The 18,029-nt window shown below is 39.7% G+C and overlaps 1 protein-coding gene across 4 annotated transcripts in view; it reads right to left on the bottom strand.

Annotated features, from left to right (window-relative positions):
* LOC140740299 (nuclear receptor subfamily 5 group A member 2-like) overlaps positions 1 to 18,029 on the bottom strand; it is a 125,546-nt gene that overhangs the window by 21,044 nt on the left and 86,473 nt on the right. For all 4 annotated transcript variants that reach the window (XM_073069449.1, XM_073069453.1, XM_073069452.1 and 1 more), the window contains one exon: positions 10,133 to 10,788. In XM_073069449.1, coding sequence (XP_072925550.1) covers positions 10,133 to 10,788 — 656 coding nt within the window. The remainder of the gene's footprint in view (positions 1 to 10,132; positions 10,789 to 18,029) is intronic.

Raw genomic sequence — 18,029 nt, 5'->3', positions numbered from 1 at the left:
GTTGTAGGTTTTCTATGTTTTTATGTTTCTATCTTGCTGAATGGTGGGATGGGCTTAAGAGCCATGAGGTATTCTCCATCTCCTAATACACATGTCCTTAAGAGTCAGACAGTCACCTGACCTCAGACTGAATGAATAACAAGCTGTCTGTCTCCACTTGCCCCATCAGACTCTAGTCCCTGTAGGAAGAGTTGCTCACACAATACTGCCCACTGCTGAATAATTATTTTAATTGGCATTTCGATGACAAACCTCCACCATTTTTTCACCGACTCTATGAAATTGGACAGTGGGCAGGGGAGCCGAAGGAAGCAGGATGGGATGCTGACTGATGTATTACAGGGGCTTTTCCTGAATGGCTCTCCCTGGATTAGTAAGGAAGTTAGAGACACGTTCAGGCATCCACACCACACAAGTGTCCCGTCAGAAAATGTGGGCATTTTCCTGTCATTTTCCGTGCACAGTGTTTTGTGTTTCCATCATCCTGTTTGACACAATCTCTCAAACACATTCAGTGCTAAACAAAAGAGCCAACAAGTCACAGAGAATAATGAGAGTACTGTCAGTAAACAAGTCCTTAGTGTTCTAACGTGTAACAGTCTGGCAGAACTTTGCAACAGGAAATCAGTGCATTGTTTACAGAGAAAGCACGTGTAGAAATGTCGCTGATAAATCTTGCAGCGTTTTGTCCTGTTTCTCCTATCCCTTTCCAATGATAACAATCATTCAGCCTTGAGCATCAATTAACAAAGTAATGTTCACACTCTGCCTGATGTATAAAGCAATATTCACTAGCAAAAAGTACTCTTACTCAAGCTCTGGGCAATACAGGATCTACCGAAAATATCTCCCATCTGCCAAGCAGTGAACAATGCAAGGTTTTGATCACAGTACTGGCTTCATGGGCAACAGATAATGGAAGTTTTATGCAGCACTTTTCTAGACATGGAGAAAGAACAATGTCCACTCAGTAGCCACTTTATTACGTACACATGTACAACTGCTCTTTATGCAAATATCTAAACAGCCTATCATGTGGAAACAACTCAACGCATAAAAGCTTGCAGACATGGTCAAGAGGTTCAGTTGTTGTTCAGACCAAACATCAGAATAGGGAAGAAATGGGATCTAAGTGAAATTGACCGTGGAATGATTGTTAGTACCAAACAGAGTGGTTTGATTATCACAGAAACTGCTGATCTCCTGGGATTTTCATGAACAACAGTCTCTGGAGTTTACAGAGAATGGTGTGTAAAAAAAATAAATCCATTGAGCAGCAGTTCTGTGGGTGAAAACACCTTGTTAATGAGAGTCAGAGGAAAGCAGCCAGAGTGGTTCAAGCTGACAGGAAGGCAACAGTAGTTCAAATAACCATGCACTACAACAATAGTGTGCAGAAGAGCAATATAGAAACATAGAAAACCTACAACACAATGCGGGCTCTTCAGCCCACAAAGTTGTGCCGAACATGTCCCTATGTTTTTTCTCTCAGAAATTACTAGGCTTACCTATAGCCCTCTATTTTACTAAGCTCCATGCACCTATCTAAAAGCCTCTTAAAAGACCCTATCATATCCGCCTCCACCACCGTTGCCGGCAGCCCATTCCACACACTCACCACTCCCTGAGTAAAAAACTTACCCTGACATCTCCTCTGTACCTACTCCCCAGCACCTTAAACCTGTGTCCTCTTGTGGCAACTATTTCAGCCCTGGGAAAAAGCCTCTGACTATCCACATGATCAATGCCTCTCATCATCTTGTACACCTCTATCAGGTTACCTCTCATCCTCCTTCGCTCCAAGGAGAAAAGGCCGAGTTCACTCATCCACAGGGGTACTCTCTAGTACCTGACTCTTCCCCTTCCCTTTCCTGACTGTGACCCATTTGTCCGTCTCCCGTGACCCAGTGTGACCACCTGCCTATCACTCATCTCTATCAACTCCTCACTCTCCCTGACCAGGCGAAGGTCATCGACCTGCATCTCCAGTTCCCTAACTTGGTCCCTCAGGAGCTGCAGCTCGACACACCTGGTGCAGGTATGGCCATCCGGGAGGCTGGGAGATTCCAAGAGCCCCCCACATCTGGCACCGAGCACAGAAAACCGGCCTCACACACATACTTCTTACCTCACCTTGTCCTTTTACCGCCTAAGCCCATTGAGCCAAAGTCCTACCACTCTGCTGCCCGCTGGATATGGCAGTCTGCTTTTTAAACCTTTCACTCTCTACTGGCTGACGTCACACGCCTGTGCAGTCTCGCCTCTTTTAAACCCGAGTAGTAAAAAACTCCTTTCGTTCCGAAAAATCATCAGTTCACTCGCAGCCTTCTTGCTCCAAATTTTAAAAAATGTTGAATCTTGAAGTGGATAGGCTACAGCAGCAGAAGACCATGAACGAACACTGAGTGGTCACTTTATTAGATACAGGAGGTTCCTGTTAAAAGTAGCTACTGAGTGTAAGTGGTTAAACAACAGTCCAGATTTTCAGATTCCAGATGATGCACGTTGCTTAGAGAGCACACTGGACATAGCCCAGGGATCTAGATTCTCAATAAGTGACCACTACCCACTACACAGTTCTGGTACTACATTCCTTTGCTTGGAACAATGAAGACCCATTGATCCATGTCCACTTGCCATCCATAACACAAGGGCAAAATATGTTCCCTTGCTCCCAGTCATTCTTCAGTTACACCTGTTACCCTTTCACTCTCTTCTGCAGCTCCGCACAAAGTGCAGGTACTACGTCAGACTGACACCCAATTTCCACCTGTGTCTCCCCTTACACTGTAGCTCTCTATTCCCATTTACCTCACAAATTCCTTCTCTTCCCTTGCTTCTGCACCACCAACAGAGTGCAAGTATTTACTTCCAATTACCTATTTACACCATATTCCCCTTCCAGTCCCTCCACCTCTACACAGTGGAGGTACAGCACACCTCATATCCTGTCTATCTTACACATGTCAACCCTTACTACTTGTTCTCTCTCATCCCCCCCCCACAAAGTGTACTGGAATGTAGGAAGTTGCAGAGAGAAGTGGATTCAGCCCAATACATCACAGGCACGTTCCTGTCCAACATCGGTAGCATCTTCATGGGGTGCTACCTCATGAATGCAACATCCATTATCAAAGATAGCCACTATCTGGGCCATGCTACCTTCTCACAGATACCATCATACAGGAGGTACAAAAGCCCAAAGGTCCACACAACCCTGTTCAAGATCAGTTGAACTATTTGGTTCTTGAATCAACTGGCACAACCCTAATTGCTACCTCAGTATACTAACATGGTGACCACACTTGGCACTACAATGGACTGTTTTTGTTCTAATTGTGTTTCCTCTTGTAAAAGTTATGTATGATTTATGTTTAATTCCTGTTCATTGTGTGAATACTAATTATATGATGCCATGTACCCGAAATGTTGCTACATCTAATGTCTTTGAACAGAAAATCCTACAAAAGGGAGTAGGTTTGGCCCAGCACATGTTGGGTAAAGTCCTCCCAATCACTGAGCACATCTACATGAAGTACTGTTGTAGAAAAGCAGCATACATATCAAAGATCCTCACCACCCAAGCCATTCTCTTTTCTCGTTGCTACTATCAGGTAAAAGTACAAGAGCCTCAGGACTTGCACCATCAGATTCAAGAACAGTTGCAACCCCTCAACCATTAGGCTCTTAAACAAAAGCGGATAAGTACACCTGTATCCCACAACCAATGATTTCAAAAAATAAAAAAATAAGAAAAATAAAAAGAAGCCATTACATTAACCATCCAAGTTTGTACATAAGCTGCAACTTATCTCAATGTTGTCTTTAACTCACGCGCTGAACCCACACCACCTTCTGAATGTCACTCAAAATCAATCTCAAACAAAAAGACTCCCCCACGGGAGTATTGTTCCTTCCTCCTTGAAGCCATTCATCTGCACAAAGCACCTTGTGCAACAGGGATGGCATCCTCAGCCATGTTCCCTCGTGTCTTCTCCCAGCTCCCCCCAAAAAGACCTCGACCTACACCAGTGTCCGTCCAAAAACCTCTCTGTCCAGCATTCTCTAGAACCTTCTCCCAATCCCACCATCCTGATTGGATGACACTATATTCCTAATAATGAACACCACAACCCCTTATCATTAGCTCAAACCCAAACATGGCTGAAAGCAGAACTGACTGCTCTTACAGAACTGCTAAAATTAAATACCTACCAATTGGCAGTAAAAATCTTAACCAGGGTGTTGTAGTCAGCGTTCTATAGATTTGCTGAGTAGGTCCACAAGAAAATGAATCTGAGGGTTGTATATGGTGACATTCAGTATAAGTACTCTGATAACAAATTTACTTTGACTTGATGTAAGTTTTATATTGCACACACACTCATGACAATAAGCTCAACTTTGACACTGACTGTAGCAATCCATTCACTCACACTGACCTTCCCTTCCACTCCCTCCTACTGTCATCCCAACATTGCTCAGGTACTTCACAATGACTCCAGTCACACTTGCTACCCTCTTCACTGTCCCCACACAGCACAAGTATTACATTTCGCTCATCTGGATAATACAAGGCCATGACTATCAAACATTGCACAATATGGCTACACAGTGCTTGGGTGTGGACTCACTATGACCCAGGATTGATATTTAGAGATTATGCCACCCAAAAACCTGAGGCTGTTCACCCTTTCCACTGCTGACCCCTCAATGAGAACTAATATGTGTTGTTGCAATGTCTCCATTCATTTATCATACCTGGGATGACATATTATTCTTTAAATGCAGCTGTTTGATGAATGGACATTAAACTGTTCTCTAAGTGCCTCTACTCCATTGAAGTGGGTTCTCAGTGTAAGTCATAGGCCTTGTGTGAACTCTATTGAATCCCATAGTGATCATTAGGGATATACATTGATCAAAGAAGCAAAACCCTGCAGATGTTGTAAATCTGAAATTCAGATAGACATTGCTGGAAATTCTTGGGCTTAAAGTGGAAAATATTCCACCATACGCAGCCACTGCACAAATCTGGATTCTGGGACGCTTGGAAAATATTCATGGGTGTGAATTCTCAGTCACTGGTCTTCATAGGTTTTACAGAGTTCAAAAAATTTTTCTCTCCACAGATGGTGTTGTCTTATTTTTATTTTGGATGTCCATCCATTCCTGGATTCCATAGAAGAAAAGGCTCTTAACTTCCAGGTAACTCAGTGAATGTAAAGAACCAATGAAGCCGCTTGTCCTCACTGAACAATAGAAACTAGCATTCCCATAAGCATACCTGTTGCAAGAGTGTATTTGAGGATGATATTTTTAAAAATATATTTAGAGCTAACTGAACGGTGACAGACCCTCTGACCCAACAAGACTGTGCTGCCCAGTTACACCCTGTGACCAATGAACCTACAAAATGTATTTGGAATGGTGTGAAGAAACCCATGTGGTCATGGGGAGAACGTATAATCTCCTTAAAAATAGTGGCAGAATTGAACCTGTGTCACTGATGTTGTAATACTGTTCCACTTACTGCTAAGCTGCATGCCACCCCGATGGTTTGACTCACTTCATGACTAATCAAAGTCTTTGAACTGAGTATAAGCCAAATGACACAGTGTGATAGAACACTCTCCCCTTGCCTGAATGAGTGCAACTCCAAAAACATTGGAAAAATTCAATAACATCCCAGTACAATGCAGCCCTCATTTGGTTTCCCATGCACTGTGGTCACTTGCCAAGGGTTCTTCAACATCACCTCGCAAAACTGTCTCTGATCTGAGGAACAACAGAAGATGCAGAAGTACCAATGACTTGTCAAGGATCCGAGGACAGAACCTCAGAATATAGGGACGCCCATTTAAAACTGAGATGAAAAATTCCTTCAGCTAGAGACTGACAAATCAGTGGAATTTGCTGCACAGAAGTGCAAGCTATTGGGTGTATTTAAGACAGGAATTGATAGGTTTTTGATTGGTAAGGGAGTTAAGAGTATGGACAGAAGGAAGGAGAATGTGGACGTAAAAACCAGCCATCACTGAATGACGAAGTGGACTCAATGGATCAAATGGTCTAATTTGGTTCCTACATCTTATGGCTGCAGATTCACACACTATCCTGGCTTGGAAATACGCTATTGCTCGTTCAATACTCATGGATCCAAATGATGGAACTCCCTATCTAATGGCACCATGAAAGCAATTTGATTGGATGAATTGCTGATATTTTGAAGGAGGAAAACCACTAATTTTTTGAGGGATGTGCAGTATGTATGGCCTTGGCAGCAATGACCACATATAGACAATAAATAACCCCCGATTCCTGGTAAATGTCAGTTAATTCCACCAGTTCTTGTGCATCACTTGGTTTGCGGTACATCCTAGCTGTCATTAAGCCTGGTATGGAGACTTCAATGCACAGGATTGCAAGGAGCTGAAGAGGGTTGTACACTCAGCCAGTTCCTTAACTAGCTTTCCTCCCATGAAGACATTTTCAAGATGCAATGCCTCAAGAGGTTGGTGTTCATTATTGGGGACCCTCACCATCCAGGACATGCCTCTTCTCATTGCTGCCATCGGGGAGGTGTTACTGGAGCCTGAAGACACACACTCAATGTTTTAAGAACAGCTTATTCCTCTCCACCATCAGATTACTGAACAGACCATAAATCTGTGGACTCTCTTTTGTGAAGTTCAGTTCTGAAAGCTATATGCTTACTTTTATTGTTTACATGATTGTTCTTTTTCTCTTTCTGCACATTTCTACACAGTCTCCTTGTTTTAATGGGCTCTATGGGGTTTCCTTGTTTCGTGGCTGCCTGTAAGGAGATGAATCTCAAGACTGTAAAAGTAAATACTGATAATAAATTTACTTTGAAATTTGATCTACCTCACTTGTTATTCTCTTTTTACACTAATTATTTTTATATTTCCTTTTTGTAATTTTTATGTATCGCACTGGAGTGCTGCCGTAAAACAAATTTCATGACATATGGCTGTGAAAATAAAACTTGATTCTAATTCTGATTCAGAGAAGTATACCAGGCAGAAACAGAATCAGTTTTCTCTTCACTAACGTTTGGAGAAGAGTGCTGTAAACATTAGCCTTACATTGGAAAGTGCGTTCAGTGGCAGCCTGGTGATAAAAAGACAGCATGAAGCAAAGAGATTCTCCGTTCTCGGGAAAAACAGGACGCTACATCCTGTTTATTTGCATTGTAAGGGCAGTTCCTGAGAGGAGACAAGGCACCATCCAGTACTGAGCAGATGAACCCTCAACAAGGAATGCACTTCCTGTTATAACTCACTTCCGCAGCTTCCCTACAACATATAACTACTGCTTCCTAACTTCCCAAAAGAACAATGGTTGACAGACGACTGGATTTTGATTTGGTTTGTTAAGGATATCACTGTTACAGATCACTGATAGCAATAACTTCCATTCATATCACACCTTATGAGTAGCAAAACTCCGTTCACAACAAATTCATTACTTGACTCTGAGCCACGGAAGATGATTAAGAGCACTATCTGAAAGGTTTGACCAGGGCAAATGGATCAAGAGAGGTCAGATTGGAGGGGCTTGGGAATTTTGGATGTGGATAGGATATTTCTAATAGCAGAGTGATCTAGGTCAAGAGGGCAGAGCCTCAGAATAGAAGGAAATACCTTTAGAACAGAGATGAGGAGGATTTTTTTTAGCCAGAAGGTAGTGAATCTGTGGAATTCATTGCCACAGATGACTGTGGAGGCCAAGTCATTGGAAATATTTAAAGCAGAGTTTGATAGGTTGTTGATTAATAAGGATTGTCAAAGGACTTGGGGAGAAGGCAGGAGAATGGGGTTGAGAGGGATAATAAATCAGCTGTGATGGGATGGGAAAGCTGTTTCAATGAGCTGAATGGCCTAATTCAGCTCCTCTGCCTAATGGTGCCTTGATACAGATCTATATTGAAGTTTATTTACCACATGTACGTCGAAAAATACAGTGAGATGCATTATTTGCAGTAACAACCAGCACATCCAAGGATGTAAGAACATAAGAAAATAAGAAATAGGAGCAGGAGTAGACCATCTGACCCGTCAAACCTGCTCTGCCATTCAATAAGATCATGGTTGATCTGGCCATGTACTCATCTCCACCTACCTGTCTTTTACCCATAGCCTCTAATTCCCCCTGTGTGCTGGGGGATGCCCATCAGTATTGTCGCACATTCCAGTGCAACTATGGCATGTCTATAATGCTTAGCAGAATAACAAAGGACACACCGAAGCAAAGCATACTAAGCAACAAAGCAATAACAGATTGAATTTAGGTGCTGAGAGGTAATGTTGCAGCTTTATAGGACCCTGGTCAGATCCCACTTGGAGTACTGTGCTCAGTTCTGGTCGTCTCACTACAGGAAGGACATGGAAGCCATAGAAAGAGTGCAGAGGAAATTTACAAGGATGTTGTCTGGATTGGGGAGCATGCCTTATGCGAATAGGTTGAGTGAACTCGGCCTTTTCTCCTTGAAACGATGGAGGATGAGAGGTGACTTGATAGAGGTGTACAAGATAATGAGAGGCATTGATTGTGTGGATAGTCAGAGGCTTTTCCCCAGGGCTAAAATGGTTAGCATGAGAGGGCATCGTTTTAAGGTGCTTGGAAGAAGGTACAGAGGAGATGTCAGGGGTAATATTTTTACGCAGAGAGTGGTGAGTGCGTGGAATGGGCTGCCGTCGGCAGTGGTGGAGACGGAAATGATAGGGTCTTTTAAGAGATTCCTGGATGGCTACATGGAGCTTAGAAGAATAGAGGACTATGGGTAAAGACTAGGGAGTTCTAAGGGCATGTTTGGCAGTAGTATTTTTTTACACAGAGAATGGTTAGTGTGTGGAAGACTTGCTGGGGTGGTGATAGTGGCATATTAATTATGTGCATTTAAAAAAATCTAAGAAGGGAACATGGATGCTAAAAAAAATGGAGGGCAATGTAGGAGGGAAAGGTTAGATTGAACTTAGGGTAGGTTAAAATGTCAGCACAGCATCGTGGGCTGAAGAGCCTGTATTGAGCTGTAATGTTCTCAGCTCTATAACACTGACAGAAATTACCATTATAAACTGTGTAATTTCCTTAGAGATTATTTTGTACGTTGAATTCTTCTAACAATCATTGGGATTAGTAATTGCATTATCTGATGCTCTGTGCCTATGATGCTTCAGTAAGTTTTTCATTGCACCGGTACATAAATTACTTGTACATATACAATAAATTTAACTTTGAATTTGTGTTTAGATCCATGACTTAACTTCCTATTCTTCTCCCTGCATCCGCTTAGAATTTGAGTTATCAGAAACCTCTCAGTCTCAGATTTTAAATTAACAATTGATTGGGCTTCAATTATTACTTGCAGGGAAGTGTTCCAAATTGCCACTGCACACTATTTGTCAAGCAAACCTCACCTTCTAGAGTCTTAGACACACAGTCCGGAAACAGATTCTTTGGCCCACTGAGTCCACACCAATCCTAATGATTCCTCTCCATATTTCCATCAACTCCCTCCAGAATGCACCCCTCAAATTCACATCAAAAACAATTCACAATGGCCAATTACACAGCCAACTTACATGCTTTTGGAATATAGGAGGAAACCGGAACACCCAGAAGAAATGTTTGTGGTCAGAAGGGGAATATGCAAACTCCACACCAGCAGTGCTGGAGGTTAAGATTGAATCTGGGTCTCTGGAGCTGTTAGACAGTAGCCTTGCTAGCTACATCTCTGTGCTGCTTTGGAGGCCCAGCTCTAATTTTAAAAATAGAGCCCTTGGACTCGAGTGAAGTATACAGTCATAGAGTACTACAGCACAGAAACAGGTTTTTTGGACTGTGCTGACCTTCTATTTCTGCTGTTTCATCTCCCCTGTACCTAAACCATAGCCCTCTATACTGCTATTATCCATATATAGTATCAAACCAAAGTTCTCTTAAATGTCTGTCCTTACATAGTCTGCTATATGTTACTCCAGAAAGGTGTTACCCAGCCAATCATTTCCAGGACAGTTAGGGGTAAACTTCTCCTTGTCAGTAGTCTTTGCATTTGAAGAACAATATGAGGTTAATTTCATGAAAATTCTTTGGGATTGTGCATTACCTTCAGTTCCTTGAAGTAGATACTACTTCTGGCCCACTCCACCAAGGAGAACAAGGTCTGGTCAGCCATCTTGCACATAATTCCAAAGGTGTTGAGCCTCTCGTGCTTTCCTCTGGAGGTCTGCTCTTGCTGCAGATAGTTTAAGATCTTCGCCTGGACCTGCGCCTCATCTGGCTCACATTTCACTAGCTCTTGCATCAACTGGGGCACTGTTGTGCTTGAGTTGGGCCTGTAGGCCATAATGTATGGGTTGCCAAGCAATGACTCCTGGGAGCCTGAGTAACTGGGGTCCATGTGCTCCGACTTGACATGACAGCCCGGGAAGGGGCTGCAGAGCTGATACCCTGAAATGGTGCCATGAGGTGCAACTGACATACTGACCGGCAAAGAGCCAATGGGGCTCCCATCCTGGTCTCCCATTGAAGATGGTAGGCCATTGTAGCTTAACGATAAGCACCTAGATACTGAGTGCAGACTTTCACTGCTGACTGGTCCACTCAGATCTGTTGGAACACTTTGCATCACGTATGTGGTGGGGTCCAATTTAACTCTGTTTCCATAGACAAGAGCCTTCTTCTGTTGCTTTAACGCCCTGTCTTGCTTGTACAAAGGTCCAAATTTATTGCGGCCACCTCTCATACGATCTGCCCTCACGGCTGTAAGAGGAAGTGTAACCAGTTAGGGCACAGGTAAATACAGATGTAAATACTGTTGGAGCCTTATCTTCAGCTTCCACTAAGCCCTTTATGGAATTTACATCCTAAACCTCTTCAGTTTCTTTTTCATATTTAACAGTATAGCAGTTAAACCAATGAAACAAAATCCTTACATAAGAAAGTTAATACACATTTTGAGGATGGCTTAATTGATATATGGAGGGATCTTTCCCCGACAGAAGGGATAACACTCATTATTCTGCTCCCCATTCTGTATATACAAGAATAGACTATTTCATAACATTTTGAAAAGACAAAGACAAAATAAACACCTGTGGAATTGGGACAATAGATATAAGTGACCATGCACTTATATATTTATCTGTTGATTTTGACCTACAACCAAAGAATACTATTTGGAAACTAAATTTAAGTCTACTCAATGATCCGTACTTTAAGGAACAAATTAAAAAAGAAATTGGTCTCTACTCAGAATTTAATGATAATGGAGAGGTTTCACCTCCCATTTTATGGGATACTCTGAAGGCTGTCTTAAGTGGGAAAATTATAGCGATATCTTCATATAAGAAAAAATAAGGAATAAAACATTAGAGATTACAAAATAGGCTGAAGGAACTAGAGAAAAAAATCAAATTGAATTTGGCACAAGTTCAATTTGGCACATTAGGGGAAATCCAAAAAAAATAGGAATGAAATTAATAGTTTGGCTACGCAAGAATTCAGGAAAAATTCAATGTTTCTGAAACAGAGACATTATGAAAGTGGATCAAAGTCTATGAAAATGCTGGTGTGGAAACTGAAAAAAAAGATAGCAGAAAATACAATTCATAGAATTAGGGACCCAAGAACAAAAATGATATAAAATAAGCTAAGTGAAATTCAAGAAGCTTTTGAAGTGTTTTACAAAATTCTATATTCTAATGTTCCAGGGGGAAGCATAATCCAAATTGACACCTTCTTGAATTCTCTAGAGTTACCCACTTTAAGCGAAGAACAAAATAGAACGATGACTGCTGACATAACTGAAGTTGAAGTAAAAGCTGCAATTAGTAGGCTTAAATTAAGCAAGTCACCAGGATCAGATGGGTATATGGCAGAGTGGTACAAAGAATTTAAAAATGAGTTAATTCCTGTTTTACTCCCCACACTGAACTGGGCTCAAAAAAAGGCACAAATGCCACCCAGTTGGAAGGAAGCGATAATCTCAGCTATACCGAAAGAAGGCAAGGATAAAATGGAATGCGGGTCATTTAGACCAATATCCATTCTTAATGTAGATCATAGATTATTTACCTCCATTATGGCCAAACCATTAGAGGAGTTTCTACCCATACTGATACGTAATGATCAGACAGATTTTATACGACAACACAAAATACAAGACAATATACCAAGGACACTTCACATTATGGATCATACACAAAAAAATAAAATCGCAGCAATAGTGATAAGTATGGATGCTGAAAAGGCATTTGATTTAGTTAATTGGAATTTTTACATAGAGTTTTACATAGATTTGGTTTCCAAGACAAAATTATTAAAACTATACAGACACTATATGACAACCCTACTGCTAGGATTAAAATCAATGGATATTTATCAAATAGTCTTACCCTAGAAAGGGGCACGAAACAGGGTGGTGCATGGTCACTACTTCTCCTCGCATTATATCTGGAACCATTAGCTCAATACATCAGACAAAATGAAGATATCAGGGGAATTACTATTAAAGGGACAGAGCATAAATTGGCTTGTGACGCGGATGACATTTTGATCTATCTAGGGCAACCAACATACTCTTTACCTAAATTGATGCAATCCTTTGAACAATATGGTCAATTATCAGGATACAGGATCAACATAGATAAAACCCAATTACTTTCATATTACTATAGCTCACCAAGAGAAATTGAAAGTAGATATCCCTGGGAATGGCAAGCAGAGTCTTTCAAATATTTGGGCATCATTATGCCAAAAGATTTGGCAAAATTAACCGAATGTAATTATCAGCCTTTATATTAAAAAATTAAGGAAGATATGGCAAGATGGAACCTGATTCCATTTTTCAGTCTCAGTTCAAGGATTGAGTCTATTAAATATCCCCCTCTATTAAACAGCCCAGACTGTTATATCTTTCAGACCCTACCAATAGAGATTAATCAAAAGCAATTCAATGAATGGAACAAGATGTTATCAAGGTATATTTGGCAGGGTAAAAGGCCTAGAGTTCGTCTAAAAACTTAGCAATTAGTAAAGGAAAAGAGGGGGATGGGGCTTGCCTTTTCTTAGAGATTATTATTTTGCAGCACAGTTGAGAGCTGTGATATGTTGGTGCAACCCATCATATGACACTCAATGGAAAAACATTGAGGAGTGGGTACTTCCCATCCCCAACAAGCAATTTTGGCTGATAACAACCTGCAAAGGTACATAAATACTATTGATAAGCCATGGGTGAAATTGACTCTTAAAATATGGAAAACTGCTATAAAAGAATATAATCTAGAGGGAGATATTGCAATTCTTAAATGGTGTGCATATGACTCGGATTTTACACCAAATAAATTGGATGCAAGATTTAAGGACTGGACCTCTAAAGGAATAACAGTTCTTTGCAATATAATGAAAGAAAGAACACTGTTCAGTTTTGAAATGCTGAAAGAGAAACACTTATTAGAAAAACAAGATTTTTATTGGTATTTACAGATGTGACAATATGTTAATAAGACGCTTAAAAATGTAACCAAGGCAAGTACCGTATATGCTTGATAGAGCTATTTCGAAAAGCATATAATTCAGATAACGGTAGTAGAATCATTTCAAGCATGTATAAGGGGTTGTCAAATCTTAAAACACATTCAACTTCATACATTAAAACAAAATGGGAGAAGGAAGGAGGGATAATTATATCTGAGGAAGAATGGACAATAATATGGAGGTATCAATGGAAGTGTACCAGTTCACAGAAATGGAGGGTGTTTGGATGGAAAAACTTGATAAGATATTTTATTACACCCTGTCAGAAATCCCATTATGATAGTAACCTCCCTGTTTGCTGGAGAAATTGTGGAAATCAAAATGTAAATCATTATCATATTTTTTGGGACTGCCCTGTTATCAAAGACTATTGGAGGGGGATACACAATGCCCTACAAGACATCTTTAAATGTGAAATACCCAAGAATATAGTCTGTTCTTGATCTTCAGTCTTTAGAGCTAATCCCACAATCCCAGTAGAGGTGGTGGATCAGTTGGGATTGGATGTATGGAGTCAGACATTAGGTAGAACACTGACAACATTGATCTAAGGTGGGATTTTGACTAAGCAGTGTTCAATCATGATCCCACAGATGGCAGCTTCAACTATTGGTTCTTCAGGTAAACTTATACCTCAAAAGTCTGAATCAATGTTCCTCATATATATAGAGCAGGACTGCATCAGTACAACAGCACATTATCAGTAAGGCAAAATGAACCTGTCTCATGGTGGTCTAAAGCAGCCCAGATTCTGTTAGAGAATTCCAGAAAGAAAAGTAGGAAAAAGAAGGAATGATCTGCCACATAATCCCACAAACTGTGAGATAAATGAGGAAAAAAATGTTCCCTTAGTTTATGGATATCTTGTACTATCTAACATTTGAGGCCAGATGTCTGCTTATGTTACGTTCTTTTAACATATGATTAATACTCAGTCTATTCCTTTATAAGTACCTAAGTCACCCGAACCAGAGGAGCTGCACCCTAGGGTTCTGAAAGAGGTAGCGTTAGAGATTGTGGTGGCATTAGAAATGATCTTTCAAAAATCATTGCACTCTGGCATGGTGCCAGAGGACAGGAAAACTGCAAATATTACTCCATTCTTTAAGAAAGGAGGAAGACAGCTGAAAGGAAATTATAGACTAGTTAGCCTGACCTCAGTGGTTGGGAAAATGTTAGAATTAATTGTTAAGGATGAGATGATGCAGTACTTGGTAACACAGGACAAGATAGTACAAAGCCAGCATGATCTCCTTCAGAGAAAATCCTGCCTGATGAACCTTCTGGAATTCTTTAAGGAGATTACAAGTAGGATATATAAAGGGGATGTAGTGGATGTTGTATATTTGGACTTTCAGAGGGCACAAGGTGTCACACATGAATCTGCTTGCCAAGTTAAGAACCCATGATATTACAGGAAAATTACTAACATGATTAGAAAAACTGGCTGATTGGTAGAAGTCAGTGAGTGGGAATAAAAACAACCTTTTCTGGTTGGCTGCCAGTGACTAGTGGTGTTCTGCGGGGGTCAGTGTTAGGACCGCTTCTTTTTGTGCTGTATATAAATGATATAGATGATGGAATAGATGGCTTTGTTGCCAAGTTTACAGATGATACGAAGATTGGTGGAGGTTTCAGGTAGTGTTGAGGAAATAGGTAGGATGCAGATGGACTTAGATTAGGAGAATGAGCAAAAAGGTGGCAAATGAAACACAATGTTGGAAAATGTATGGTCAATAACTTTAGTAGTAGAAATAAAGGAGCCAACTATTTTCTAATTGGGGAGAAAATCCAGGAATCTGAGATGCAGAGCTACTTGGGAGTCCTTGTGCAGAACACCCTGAAGGTTAACTTGTAGGTTGAGTCGGTAGTGAGGAAGGCAAATGCCATGTTAGCATTCATTTCAAGAGGTCTAAAATACAAGAGCAAGGATGTGATACTGAGGCTTTATAAGGCACTGGTGAGGCCTCACCTTGAATATTATAACAGTTTTGGGCCCTGCATTTTAGAAAAGATGTGCTGGCATTGGAGAGGGTCCAGAGAAGGTTTACAAGGATGATTCTAGGAATGAAAGGGTTATCATATGAGGAACGTTTGATGGCTGTGGGTCTGTACTTGCAGGAATTTAGAAGGATAAGGGGAGATCTCATTGAAACCTTTTGAATGTTGAAAGGCCTAGACAGTAGATGTGGAAAGGATTTTTCTCATGATGGGAGTGTCTAGGACAAGAGGGCACAGGCACAGGATAGAGGATTGCCCTTTCAAAACAGAGATATGGTGAAATTTCTTTAGCCAAATGGGTGGGAAATTTGTGGAATTTGTTGCCACATGCAGCTATGGAGGCCAAGTCACTGGGTGTATTTATGAATGAATGAAATTAATTTATTTTGTTCAATACAAACATAACAAAAAGCATCATTTACAACGATGATTTCATTGGACAAAATTACAACAAAAAACATAGATTTTTAAAAAAACAGACTGAAAGGGTTTAGGCTGAAGCTACAGCTTATTATGCCTACCCCTCTTACTTATACAACAACATATTTAGTGTCAATCATCACATCAAAAACAAAAAAATTCATAATCTTTTAACACAAAATCCAATTCCAAATATCATTTATTTACATTACTCCCATTCATTTTAAATCATGTATTCTATATTTGTTTATTAAATAATTTTTTAAACTTGTTAAGTGTAGTGCATGTTTTTAAAATGCTTACTACAACTGTTCCATAGATTTATCCCCCTGACTGAAATACAATGATTTTTAACATTTGTTCTTATCCTTTGTTTTTGAAATATACACGTTCCTCTCAAATCATGTTGACTTTCTCTCATTTTAAACAACCTTTGGATACTTTGTGGTAGCTGTCCATTTTTTACTTCATACATAATTTGTATTATTTTAAAATTGACAAAATCTCTGAATTTTAAAGTGTTTAGTTGAATAAATAGTGGATTGGTTGGCTCATAATAACTTGTCTTATTTACAATTCGTATAACTTTCTTTTGAAGTAGAAAAATTGAATTTGTATTTATTTTGTATGTATTTCTCCATTCCTCTGCACAGTAACTCATGTATGGGACTATAAGTGAACAGTATAATGTATACAAAGATTCCTGATTTAAAAAATCTTTTGCTTTGTACAGTATTGCAATAGATTTTGACATTTTTGCTTTAAAATAATTTATTTGTGGTTACTAGCTTAATTTACTATCTATTATCACCCCTAAAAATTTTGTTTCCTTATCAATTTCAACATCATTTATTCTAAGTTTACTATATGAGTTTGGTGCACAGTTTCCAAATATTATGAATTTAGTTTTACTTAGATTCAGTGATAATTTGTTAGTATCAAACCATTTCTTTATAATTTTTAGTTCTTTCTCCACTGTATCCAAAAGTTGTTTCAGATGTTTCCCACTACAAAATATAGTTGTATCATCAGCAAGTAACATACATTTTAATGTCTGAGAGACCATACATATATCATTTATATACAAAATGAACAGCAATGAACCAAGCACTGAACCTTGTGGAACCCCACAAGTTACCCTCAAAAATTTTGAATTCGAATTGTTTATATGTACATACTGATAACTCTCTTCCACATAATTATTTAACCAGTCATGTGCCACCCCTCTAATACCATATCTTTCTAATTTTGTTAATAATAATTTATGGTCAATGGTGTCAAATGCTTTTTTAGATCAAGGAATATTCCCACTGTGTGTTCATTTATTTCTATAGTGTTTGATATTTCTTCTACAAAATCTATTAATGCTATTGTAGTGGTTCTGTTTTTTTTTCTGAAACCATATTGCTGTTCACAGAGTATATTATGATTTTATAACAAAACATTTAACCTTCTTACAAATATTTTTTCCAATTTAAGGCAGAGATTGATAGGTTCTTGATTGGACATGGCATCAAAGGCTACGGAGAGAAGGCCAGGAACTGGGGTTGAGGAGGAGATAGAAAAAAATGATCAGCTATTATTGAATGGCAGAGCAGACTCGATGGACCAGATGGCCTAATTCTGCTCCTATGTCTTATGGTCTGTGGTCTTTACCTTCTAGTAAGGTTACCAAAGGTATCTTGCCTGCAAAGAGGATTTAGGATTGACTTGTGACTCTCCATCCTTCCAGTACTCAAGTAGAATGATAAGGGAAACTAATTTTCACAATGCCATTGCTTAGAGAAGGAATTGCTACCAATCAGCTGTAATCAAATGGAAAGACAGTATAGTTTTGGATGCAAGTGTCTAAATGAAAAAATGAGACTTTATAAGGCATTGGTCAGACTGCATGTGGAGCATTGTGAGCACTTTTGGGCCTCTTATCTAAGAAAGGATATGCTGGTATTGGAAAGGGTCCAGAGGAGGTTTAAAAGAATATCCTTGGAAAAAAAGGGGTAATGCTTGGTGAAAGTAAAACGAAGAGGGAGCTCATTGAAACC

This window comes from Hemitrygon akajei, chromosome 16 (genome assembly GCF_048418815.1).
Source record: "Hemitrygon akajei chromosome 16, sHemAka1.3, whole genome shotgun sequence".
NCBI classification, from domain to species: domain Eukaryota; kingdom Metazoa; phylum Chordata; class Chondrichthyes; order Myliobatiformes; family Dasyatidae; genus Hemitrygon; species Hemitrygon akajei.
The sequence above is the reverse complement of the archived record's forward strand: the minus strand, read 5'-3'. Positions and strand labels throughout refer to the sequence as shown.